Source organism: Rhododendron vialii, chromosome 6a, assembly GCF_030253575.1.
Source record: "Rhododendron vialii isolate Sample 1 chromosome 6a, ASM3025357v1".
In the NCBI taxonomy this organism is placed as follows: domain Eukaryota; kingdom Viridiplantae; phylum Streptophyta; class Magnoliopsida; order Ericales; family Ericaceae; genus Rhododendron; species Rhododendron vialii.
Genome location: NC_080562.1, coordinates 23,485,849 through 23,498,435, shown reverse-complemented (window position 1 = coordinate 23,498,435; position 12,587 = coordinate 23,485,849). Strand labels below are relative to the sequence as shown.

Genomic DNA, 12,587 nt, shown 5'->3' with positions numbered 1-12,587 from the left:
TAATTTAGCCTTTTTTGCGCCTTTGGCATTCAAGTTAATTAAGTAGAACTTAAATCTTTTGTAGAGAGTTTTACGTTTCATTTTTACTTTCTAGATTATGTTGAGAGAGCAGACGGCTTTGCTATTGTCAGCCCACTGGGATGACGATAAGCACATTGGAAGACAAAAAAAATACATATTTTTGTCTACCTTTTATACCATTTAATACACATTCACACACTTCGTATTGTCAGCCCATTGACTGATTTTAGAATTTTCCTTACGCAATTACTAGGTCCAAGGGATGGAATAGTTTCACGGTTTAGAAGGGAAGATCGCATTTCTTCTTTCTACAGCTCGTAATTCAAAGCGCAATAAACCTGAAAGGTGTTGGGCACAAATGTAGAAATGCTCCCACATTTAACCATTTATGTCAATAATAAATCTCTTAGTCACTCACCGAATTCAGGGCCAGCCCTGAGGTAAGCCCCGCAGGTCCTTGGACTTGGGCAACCCTCCGAGTTAGAGCAACAACAAAAAAAAAATTCATGTAAATATATATATATATTAATATTTCAACGCAATCCTAGCATGAATGATGCATCTGGTTTGTTGGTTAGTAGGCCGTGCTTAAGTTTTCGCACGGATAAGGCGCCAAGGTTCAATCCTCAGGGCAATCATTATTTCGCTCAGGGCAATTCTGTTGTTGCTTGGAATGAGTAATTCTGTTCATTTTTTCGCTCAGGGCAATTCTGTTGTTGCTTGGAATGAGTAATTCTGTTAACTCTTTCTGTTAACTCTTTCCATTTGTCAAGGATTCTGTTTCGCTCAGGGCAATTCTGTTGTTGCTTGGAATGAGTAATTCTGTTAACTCTTTCCATTTGTCAAGGATTCTGTTTCTTTTAAGTCCCTCTCTCTCATCTTCGCTGACTGTAGTGCACCCACTTCTCTTTCTCTTTATAATTTGTCCAGGAAGTCCCACTTCTCTTTCTCTTTATAATTTGTCCATGAAGTGAAAGGGTATTTGTTGTTGGAATACACCACAAATGTATGGTATCTTAAAAGTGATACAATGGAATACTTATCATTCCACCACTGAATCTGGAATACATAGCACAACTCATTTTTGAGATACCACACACCAAAACACTTTGTCATACCATACAAAAATTCTTCTTGTTGTCATCCATAATTTTGGGAGATACTTCTTGTACATCAACAATTATTGTCACACTCCCAAAAAAAAGGAAAAACTACTCTCATATACTCACAAAGTTATGTATGCAAATATAAAAAATAAAAAATATACATGCATATGTACATACTAGTGCATACAAAGGACTCACAAAGGTTATTTGCATACATACATAGGCAGTCGGACACTAATTTAAAAAACTTCAATGAAAAAATTAACCATTTTTAAAGTCAGATTTGTATTTTTGCAAGCTGGTCCATAATGTTTCTTTTTCATTTTATCATTAAATTTTGAACAATGATCAAAATAAATAAATGAAAGTTAAAAATAAATAGAAACCCATCAATTTTTATTTTTTTTTGAATCAGATCATGAAATCATAAAGTACTATAACCAGAGTTTCATTTTAATTTTCATTTATTAATAGAATTCAAACGAAAAGCACAATATAACCTTGATTTTTTTTTTTAAGACTTAATAACAAGTGGGCAACCAAGTTTAAGGTCGGGTTTGGAAGCTCACAATAAATTACTACAGAACCAAAAAAAGAAAAGAGGGAACATTTACAAAGTTTGGGCTGAAATACGTCCATAGAAAAGAGAAATAGTCCATTATAAAAATGTAATAACAATTGTAAGACAAAATTACCCAAAATGCACTAGTGCTGGAGGCCAAATAATGTTCCCAAATTTTCACAAATATAATAACCAAATAGTTGGCTTCCTGAATGACATTTAATTAGAATGCAGTTAAAACTATTGTCGAATGTATAAGGGATGCCACTTTCTCATTATACATAAGATGTGAATATTTTGTACAGTAAACTTTTTTTTTATCGGCATTTTGTACAGTAAACTTGTCAAATAGTCATCAACAATTCCGAAATGTTAAGTCTTTTACAGAAAAGCCCATTGGGTCTTCTAACGGTAATTGCTAGGCCCCCTTCATTTTCCTTTCTCTCGATAAAACTCAGCCACAACTTTATGATCCAAGCACAGCCTAACTCAAGAATCCAAGCAATGTACTAAACATACTAATCGTATCCATGTGTCCAAACAGGTACTGAGTATATCAAGGTGCCCAAGCCGAAGGACACGACAATGGTGACTACGGCATACACATCCCCTCTCCAAGGCTTCTTGCTCTCTCTCAGCAAGTGAACCTCAGAGACGAAACTGGAAACAGTGCTTAGAGAACCCAACAGGCCAAACTGTATTCCTGTAGCTATGGTATTACAGGTCTTGGTTTTAACCTGAAATTAAATAAATCAAACACTTTCATAGAATTCCCAATGATATTTAATCACACAAGTAACAAAATATGAATTCGTCATTTTAGTGCAGACAATGATAGAGAATCCTATATATGGTACTAAATTTGAATAGAATGGGCACACTCACAGTATGCAAGGTTGGCTAGAACTAATTGAACAAATAAAGATAAGAAAGGAAAATAACAATTTTCCTTCCTGCTCCGTTTGGTTCCTAGTATGAGAGGAAAAGGAAAAAAGTCTTCAGAGAATATAAAGGGGAAGTTATTTTCCTCCACACTTTCCTTTATTATTCTTTACACTTTTACTTTGGCTTTATTCTTTGTTAGTTTCAGTCACCTTCAGATTTTCTTTCCTCTTCCGTCTTTAAAATCAAACAAGGGGACTAATTTTCGTTTCCTTCATTCTGCAAAAACAAACAAACTAGAAAGATGAAAATTACTAATTCCCATATAAGATTCCTTCTCACTTAATTTTCACTTCCTTTCTCATCCCTTTGACAAGTTCCAAATAATCCAAACACAAGCTAAGACTTCTAGAAACGGGAGAATATCTCAATCCTACTCAAATGCAAAGATCAGAAGAAGGTTTTCTTACTACTTTCATTAGTGTCGCAAGTCCCGCCATGACACAAGCGGCAGAAACATTGGCAATTAGAGTACCAAAAGGAACCCATTTCAACAAGCCGTGTAGTCCTATTCCACGTCCATTTAGTCGACAAGCTAGGAACCACCTGAGCCACACACCAAAAGGCCCAACAATACAAGCTAACCATAGCTGGGCTCCACTGCCACCACTGTCAAATTCTCTTCTCTCCAAAGCTCCGCTGACACCCCATAACAAGCCTAGCATCAATATAAGCACAAGCATAAACGCAAACTGGCACTTGAAGTTATCCACCTTCCAATTGCTTTGAGAGCTCGAAATCTCACTTTTGGGGAGTACATTTGAAGTTTCCAGGAACCTTTTGAAGCCCTGAGCTGTCCTAACCCCATAGATGATGGCATAATCAGCAAGAATGAAGCCTGCAAGCCAAAATGAGAAATCATCAGCTTATACTAGGTCGAATGAGCCTAGCCAGTATTTCAGTTTGAAATGAAAGGAGGACAAATGGCTCCACCGTCTGTATGAGGATTTCGTAGAGAAACTATGTTTATCCTTCTATAGATTACAATATTAGAACATACTTATTTACATATGAACATCCAATAAAATGGAGTACTTATTCAGGTAGCACACTTTTGCCTATCTCTTGCTAAAACTTATTTTTGCTCTAGTTTTCCAGAAGGAACAACAAAAACAAAAACAAAAACAAAAAAAAATACATTGTGTAGCGTTGGATTACTAAGTTTTTTGGGCCATAGGTGTACAATAATTTGGAACGTGACCTGTAGAATGAAATTGGCTTCGGTATTAGCAATTTGTGTCAGGGTTTGTTGAATTTGGATAGTGAACAAAAGAGTGAACTTGAACATTTACCAGCAGTGAAGTCAGAATAAAAGCACGGAACATTTCATCTTAGAGTAGCACAATAAGACAGCAGCGGCCCATTAAAAGAAGCAATCTTGACAAATTGGATCAATCAATTTCTCCGTCAGGTCCCGGGCTAAAAGTCTCAAATCGATATGTCGCATCGGCTTTCATACATCTTATTTGATACACCCAGAAGGAATCAAGTTAGGATTTTGTAGCTGCAGCTAGTATTGATACTTGCAAGACAGATTTGTCCTCCCTCTGTGCCGATATTATAGTCCACTCGAAAAAGAAGTCCAATTTTTGGATCAACAATAAATTTTTTAATTTTTTCACACCAATTTAATGATATCAATTAGTTCTTTAAATAGGTGTGAGAAATTCAGAATATTATGCTCAAAATTGCTTTAATTTTTTAGCAAAAATTACACATCTAGTGGACTATTAGTTCGAGATAAAGGAAACATTATTTTTCGTTTATTTATCTGAGTTGTTCAAAGGTATGAAGCACAAAGTCACTGACATGCCGAAGTGGTCCCCATATCCATGTCAAAAACGCTAGGGACATACATAGATACATATGGAACACACCATTTGCACAAAAAGTTAAGCAGGGCACACATTGGGAACACACTTGTCTCACTTGAAGCACGTATCGGAACATGGCATGGTGTCACTTACCAACATAAAACCTTATTTCAAGGGGGGAAAAAAATTATCACTTGCTCCTCGTGGTTTGTTTTTCAATGGAACATCTATTAATTATGCAGAAACAATGTTGGTCATCCCTTTTGCTGTTAAGTTGGTATTGGTTTCCACAAATTTGGGCGTTTTCGGATACACTATCCGTATTACTGACAACTAAAAACAAAATATTTATATTTCATTTAAATTTTTTTGTGTCCCCTCTGTGTCTGTATCACAATATTTTTAGAATTACCTTATACATATCCATATTTGTATCCTTGTTTGTTCCCATGTCCGTGCTTTTTAACTCAAATCACTTTGGATGAAATGAAACGGGAACGTTAAAGGGATTACCAGGTCACAGATTTGGAGGGACGGGGTTTCTGTTACACATCAAGGAAGAAGAGAGAATGGCCAACTCTGTTTGTTGGACAAACCAAGGATTTAGTTTGTCAACATTTGGAGATGGAACCATTTTAAATTGTTACTCAGAGCTGGAAGTACCCGAGCCTTTGTTTAAGATCCGATGGCTCGTTATATGTCCAAATTTACCGCTGTTGCTAAATACAAACTTCAGCATATCTGGCCTACAGCACTTTCGGTAACGAAGGTTTATATTGCATGCATTACCCTTCCCAATAAGACTGCAAAGGGGACCAGCACGATAGGTATCAAATTCAACTGTATTTCTTCTCTCAATGGGCCAAGTTAAGTTTATTATTAGTAATTAGTATGTATAAGCAAAAACATACTCCAGTACCTATAGGATACCCAAACACAACAAGAGCCCATTTGCCTTGAACACTGAGGTCTAGCATTTTTTGATTCCAACCACTGAAAGTTGTCAGGCTTCCCAAGTAACCAGTTGCCAGTCCAACGGCTAGATAGTCTGAAACTCTGGATATATCACCTTTGAAAACAATGCCAAACCACCCCATCAAGAACGAGCCAACCTTAGAAGAAGTCAAAATCTGATTAGACGAATAACCAAATTAAAGTGCACAACAAGACTACAACAACGAACGTGACAAGTGATAGCAAATTCCGGTAATGCCTAACAGAGAGCTTACAAAGAAAACACGCACATACATACCCACAGATGTGACAGCAAGAAACTCCAACAATACCTACTGAAGCGCATTTACATGGACCCATTCTGCGTCATTTCTAGTTCTTGTGCTAACCATGTCCGAATAATTATGATATTAAAACTAAGTTAAACTTGAGCACAATTGCTCAAATTGGGTCATGTAGCCTGAACCTCACATAAAATTAACTCACTAAAAGTAGATGGAAGTACCAAAACACTGCAGATCACAGAAACAGTGTACACCATAGCATTAAATAAAAACCTTTGCAAATATATTCCTTTAATAATCTGGTTTTCAGAGGCCACAAACATGCGCTTAACATAAAAGAAAATAGTAGGTGCGTGTGTGGGTGTGTGAGTGTGTGGGTGTTTGAGAGAGAGAGAGAGAGAGAGAGAGAGAGAGAGAGAGAGAGAGAGAGAGACCATATTAGAAGGAAGATCAAGGTACAGAACGGTTTGGTCACTTGTGAGGCCAACTACTCCAGGGCCAAACAGTTTTTGAAGTAAATACCTTGTTAAAACCTGCAAAAGATACCATAGAAGTCACAGTATTGCATAGACCTCTACTACTTCCCAAGGTAAAAAAAGGGGGCAAAAGAATTTGCATCACTTGTTGGCAAGGTAAGTAGTAGGAAAATAAAAGCAGGTGATTTCCCCTTGGAGCTACCACTGTCTCTTCCCATTAGGAGGGACACCCATGTTATCACATGCCCGAGGCTAAGGAAAAAAATAAAAACAACGCCAATTTTCTCTCTTCTTCCACACTAAGTGGGTCTACCAACAACATATAAGGAGAACCTTCTCCATCCTACCCACCCATCAGCTCAACTTTTCACCTCCTATAAAGTAATTTATTAGCCAAGTTAAACGTGACCAATCATAACAATTGAAACCACTTGCAAATGAGCAAAGTAAAAAAAAAAAAAATTAACCATGGGATGAACAGCATGCCCACACAAAAAAAATCCAAACCAATTCTTTATTTATATCCGTAGATAAATAGCATAGAGCAGAGACAAAAGCACTAAGCAACCAACTCCTCCATCTATTGGTTTTCATACTGCCGAGGGAAAGTTTGTGGAGGTGAGGGTCAAGCACCCTTGGTTTTCAAACTGTCCTACACTTTATTCATTTTAGAGAAATATAGAATGCAGAGTTGTGCTTTGTTCATTTCAAGTGTTCAGTTGAGACAAATAGAAGAAGTGTAATCCGATGTGATCATGGAAAAGAGGAACATCATGACGTGTTTTCCTTTGGGCACCCATTTATATAGTCACGCGCACAAAACCAGATAGTTCTACACATACAGCATAGATTACTGGCAAGTTCTACCACTGCTTAGCTAATTCACCTTTGTCCATCAAATGACATGGCAATAATCCGTCTAGGTATTCCCTTACAAAACTATCCCTCACATACCAAAAATCGGTTTTCTTGCCAAGATTTCATCCTTCCCTCGGGTAACGTTTAGTTAATAGGAGGCCAAGTCCCAACGCTTTCCTATAATCTAGGTATTGATAGGATTAGTTCCTAGGCAGTTCGATTGTTGAACTCAGCAAAATTACCGTCCTTTCGTTGATCATGAAAAGGCAAGCTAGTTTGTATGCATTAATGAGTGTGCTTAAATATACTGAAGCCCATGGAATCTTGTGTGCTCCTGTGCTTAAAGCATGCATGACCTTGTGCTGAATAAGTATCAGAAGCATGCAAAATTTACATATGCATAGACGCGCATATCAGTTTCCCAATAAGCTTAAAGTTGCATACATCCTCTACAAAATGACTCGTGTAGTTTTCACACACACAGGAGTGCTGCTTGGAATTCAGCAAGCAGTTCTGATCAACAATGTGCTACGCTTACAAAACATGTTCTAGCTCGTCAACAAGATGGTTCCCCCATTTCAACTTCCTTATTCAAGGAAATCAAGCAACTACAAGGAGTAGCGTCCCTGCATGAACAAGCTGCGTACATAATTCCAAAACATATTCACAGCTTCTATGCGGATTACCTCCCTAGGCATTTTTGAACCACATTGAACTTTTGAGCAAAGAAAAAAATGAGAGAAGAACACATGAATGCCATGGCAATTTAATAAAGTAAAACTTCAATACGATGATAACATAATGATACTAGAATGAATGAGGAACAGATGACATTTAATCTAAGTTGCTGCAACAGCTAGTACTACTAATTTGCCAGAAGAAAATTAAGACCAACTACTAGAATGGTGATACTCATGGGTATTTGACTACTCAGATAATAAGAAGCAAAACTACGACATTCAGAAGTAAGAAGCAAAGGTTTGGCATAGTACCCCAAGAATTCCAAAAACAGCAAGATGGATAAGTTGTGAACCATAATCCAATACCCATGGTAGCTCTTTCTTGTTCTCCTGCACATCAAATAAGTAGAACCACATAATCACCAGATGAATCAGAAGCACGTATGGGCAGCAGTAGTATTATTTTTTTTATCATCAAGGAGTACGACATTCGAAGTTTGAGAACCGTAGAATTAGACTATTGCCTGCAGGGCTAAGCTCTATAAAAATTTCTGATTCTATGATCAAGAGTCTCAAAAACCACTAAAAATAAAATACTACGTGCACTCACATTGTTCTTGTCATTAGAATGTATGATACCCTCAGTCGAAAGAGGAGATGTCAGTTCTGATGTTGATGGTGATGGTGATACAATGGAGGTAGTGGCCAAAGCATCCACAGGAATGGGCATCACACTACTATTTTCCATTATATCATGCCTATCATCATCTATTGGGGTTATAGCATTCGAAGAACTAAAAGAATGCCTTCTCACAAAAGAATCTGCACGGTTAGTCTCAAGATCCATGACCACTGCACCTGGTCTACTGAAACTTCATCCCACTTGCAATGATCTCAAAAACTACAACAGTGAAACATGATCATAGTTCAGTGAAGAAGATAAGCTGAAAATTACAATGACGTAATTAATCATAAGGTATTGTCAAGCAGTCAACTTCTCTATGTACTAGTGGAAACTAACAGAACATACGTAAATAATGATAAACATACGCGTACTTACTGGTTACTTCGATAAGTTCCACTTATGATGTAACACACATATAGAAAAACCTTACAAATATAATAAACGAAGAATACGGAGACAGTTGAGTAATTATTATCACACACAATGAGTTTTACTGATAGTAGGATTACAACCATCATTCCACTCGAATTGATCAACATTATTCTATTCCTGTAAGAGGATCTGCAGTTCAATAGCAAACCCATTAAACTTACAATTTCGTTAACCACCACCCAATACTACTTAGACAACGTCCAAAAATGTTTGACTTCAACAACACATTGCACCAATACATAAACATATGTTTGGATAGATTAATTTTTTCTATTTCTAGGTATATCAAAAGACTCCACACGTTATCAACTGTCCTAAGGGTAGCTGTCAGCATTTATCTTAAAGTTAATAGCCACATAGGTAGTCGTAATATATAAGAATCATGAAAACGACCAGAAAACAAACTTTATAACTAAGTTGAAAAAAAATCTACCTGTGTAACCACATTGGAACAAAAAGAAATTTGACCCAGGAAATTATTATAGTTAGCTAACTTGTTAGTGATAGAGAATAATATTACAAGAGTTGAATATGAGCTGCCGTCCACTAACAAGGCAACAGAGGAAGGTAAAAACATAGGTAAACACCACCAACCAGACCAATGAGATTGTTTGTAACAAACCTAATTTCTACATGTGAAGTGCATGAATTTAAAATTTTAAACAGTCAAAATAATGCCCAAAGTGTAGGCCCAAGTCGGCTCATGAACATACTTATACTTTTCTATGTGATTAACTCAATGGATAAATAGATTCATGCCCTTCCCCTTCAAAAAAACCAACAACAATAAAAGAAGTAGATTAATGCGCTTTAGAGTGAGAGAATCATTGAACTGAAATGACATGAAAATCTGAAAAATAAAAACATACACCTAAAGCTCTTGTCTGCACTTTTCTTTCTAATAAAACAAAAGGCACTTTTCTGCAGTTTTCCAACTTTTATTAGTTATAATAATACCAGGCACTGCTATTCAAACCCCAATTTTGAACTCTTTTTCTAGTCTCAATGAAATATATTAAGAAGACAAGAGAAAAACCCCAAGGGTGAGCCTAGTAATCAGGGCATGGGATTTAAGGGTTTACTCCCTCCTAATCAGGGATGGAGCCAGGGAGGGGCCAGTAGGGCTGGTCGCCCCTGCAAGAAGAAAAAGAAACACTACTACTATTATATGTAAAAAAAAAATTCCTATGAAAGTATATAGGCTCGCCCCTCTGTAGAATTTTGAAAAACAAAATATAATTATAACCTTTGAACTACGAGGATACCAACATTAATTAATAAAGGCTAAGAGCTGAAATATAATAAAAAAAATAAAAATATAGGATTAATATTGTGAATATTCAAGTAATAAACTTTCACCTTTCGTTAAATGGATTTAGTGTTTTACAGTTTAATTTTTTTTTATCTTAAAATCTCAATGGCATATCAAATCCCCCCTCTCTCTCTATTGGCACAAACATCTCCAATTGTTAAGATTTCAAAGACAATTTCGAGAAATAGAGACTCTCTATTGGCACAAACATCTCCAATTGTTAAGATTTCAAAGACAATTTCGAGAAATAGAGACAGAAGAGGAGATTTTGGAAACCCTAAGTAATTTTGGTGAAATTTAAGTTGCATATATGTCTTTCCCCAATTGTTGTTCTAGATTTCTCTTAATTCTTTATTTTTTGATTGGTAAAATCAAGTTACATGAAAGCCCATGTACTGAATTCGTCAAGTTGTGATGAATGAAAAAGAATAAGATGAACAATAAAGAAAAACAAGACATATACATCAAGATCGATCTCATTAGTTAAACCGATTTATGTATTTATGTTATTTTGAGTTTTAATATAATAATGTGATTATGCATGTGTATTTACATTTTTTTCTCGCATGCATGGCCGCCCCTGCGTGGTGAAATTTCTGGCTCTGTTCCTGCTCCTAATGTCTTAGTTTCGTAAAATAGCATCTCCTCCGGGTCAGCCCATACTTGAGCATTTGATCCAGCTTCAAGTGGAGCACCCACTAATGGATGATGGTTTTATGATCTCTCAGGAATAGTCGAGGTGCGCATAAATAAGTTGGGACACATGATTATCAAACAAAAGACAAGAGAAAAGCATGTTTAATCTGAATCTTGCAGATACAATAAACTATAAGAGGTAAAAGAAAGCCGGAAAACTGAAAAGTAACAAACATTGATCAAAATATAGACACCCAGAAGCATCAATTCAGATTCCCCAGAAAAGAAAAGAAAAAAACCACGGTCGCACAAAAGAAGATTGTTGTGGTGAACAGATGACAGAAGAAGATAACAGCATGATAATACATGCAAGATAAATAACATTGTCCTGAGAGAGAGAGAGAGAGAGAGAGAGAGAGAGAGAGATTACCAAACGGAAGTCTGAGACCAAAATCAAACAGCTATAGGAGATCTTTTGCGATCACCGGGCAGTATGAGTAATCAGTGAGACGCAATGAAAGAAAATAGATGAGATGATAGACGTAAGATTAATCTGTATTATGAAAAGAACAAGAGGCCCACAATGCGAGTGTCGGGTTGACATTGAAACAGGAATAAAACCGAATGGCAGATAGGAATTGCGGTGCATATATGAATGGCGGTGGAATGTGGGTGATATTCTGTATACCAAGTTGACCTTCTCCAATGCTGACCAAGAAAAAACCGGGGAAACTGGTATATTTACATAAAAGAGATACAGTACTCAACGGAGACCCTGTTCCACTCACACTCCTATTTTACTTTTAGAAAAAAGACATATTTTGCCTTTATTTAAATTTTTTTCACGTTTATTAGTTTTGAGAATTATTCATCTCACATCAGAAAATGAAGTTTTTTTTTCTACTTTTACCTAAATATTTTGGAAAATAATCACTTTTAAGCAAAATAAGTTAACTTTTTATACTTTGTTTTTGTTTAAAAGTGGTTATTTTTCAAAATATTAAATTTTTACTTTTCCGATACAAAAGTTGGCGCAAAACTAATAAACACGAATTTTTTTGAATAAAGACAAAACATGTACTTTTTCTAAAAGTAAAAAAAAATGTTAATAGAACTGGGTCTGATTAGGAATTGGACGATGCCGTGTCCTCAGATATAGAGTATATTTGATACAAGTTGTAACAATTTAGCACCCTCAACAGATTAGGGGTGTTCAGCCAAGGACAGAGAAGGAGAATCAATCCAAAAATTACTATTGTGGTGCGCATGCTACTACGATGTCGCCATTTATTTTTATTTAGAAAAAAGAAAGTAAACAAAAATGAAGTAAAGAAAAATAAAGTTTGTTTTACTTTCATTTCGAAAGGAATCTTGAATAAAACTCTTGTTCATTTGCCATAACAAAGAAATTTTGCGGATAACTTCTTTATCTTGATATAAAAAGAATGATTCAAGAGGTAAGGGTGATTTAGTAATTTCACATGAATTAAAGACAAAAAAAAAAGAGTGTCAATAGATAAAAGGGGAGTGTGAAAATCAGTTCTCATACTATACAATATATATTAAATAAAAGGGTGAATTAGTGAGGAGTGCTCTGGAAGCTCCAAGTGGCATGTAATGATTGGGCAACACTACTAGTTAGTCATTATCTTATTTTGAATTATTCATAAAAAATTGTTTATAATGTTTGATTATATAACACTAATACCTAATAATAATCATTGAGTATGACTTTGTCGGATTTTAAAATTTTAGAACTGGTATAGTTTAATTTGTTCAATTAGTTACGGTTTTCAAAAGCTAATTGTCTAACTCAAACACAAAT

At 35.8% G+C, this 12,587-nt stretch overlaps 1 protein-coding gene across 2 annotated transcripts; it reads right to left on the bottom strand.

The window, feature by feature from the left end:
* Positions 1–1,939: 1,939 nt before the first annotated feature.
* Positions 1,940–11,471, bottom strand: LOC131330354 (fluoride export protein 1-like). Of its 2 annotated transcripts, XM_058363905.1 has the most exons (8): positions 11,193–11,471; positions 9,528–9,580; positions 8,308–8,598; positions 8,010–8,087; positions 6,118–6,216; positions 5,365–5,557; positions 3,042–3,469; positions 1,940–2,426 (listed from the first exon to the last, which is right to left on the bottom strand). In XM_058363905.1, the coding sequence occupies exons 3-8, from the start codon at positions 8,542–8,544 to the stop codon at positions 2,208–2,210; spliced, it is 1,254 nt and encodes a 417-aa protein (XP_058219888.1). In that variant the 5' UTR covers positions 8,545–8,598; positions 9,528–9,580; positions 11,193–11,471; the 3' UTR covers positions 1,940–2,207. The 2 variants fall into 2 exon arrangements, with proteins under 2 accessions (XP_058219888.1, XP_058219887.1); XM_058363904.1 differs by lacking the exon at positions 9,528–9,580 and having other exon boundaries at positions 11,193–11,470.
* Positions 11,472–12,587: the final 1,116 nt, after the last annotated feature.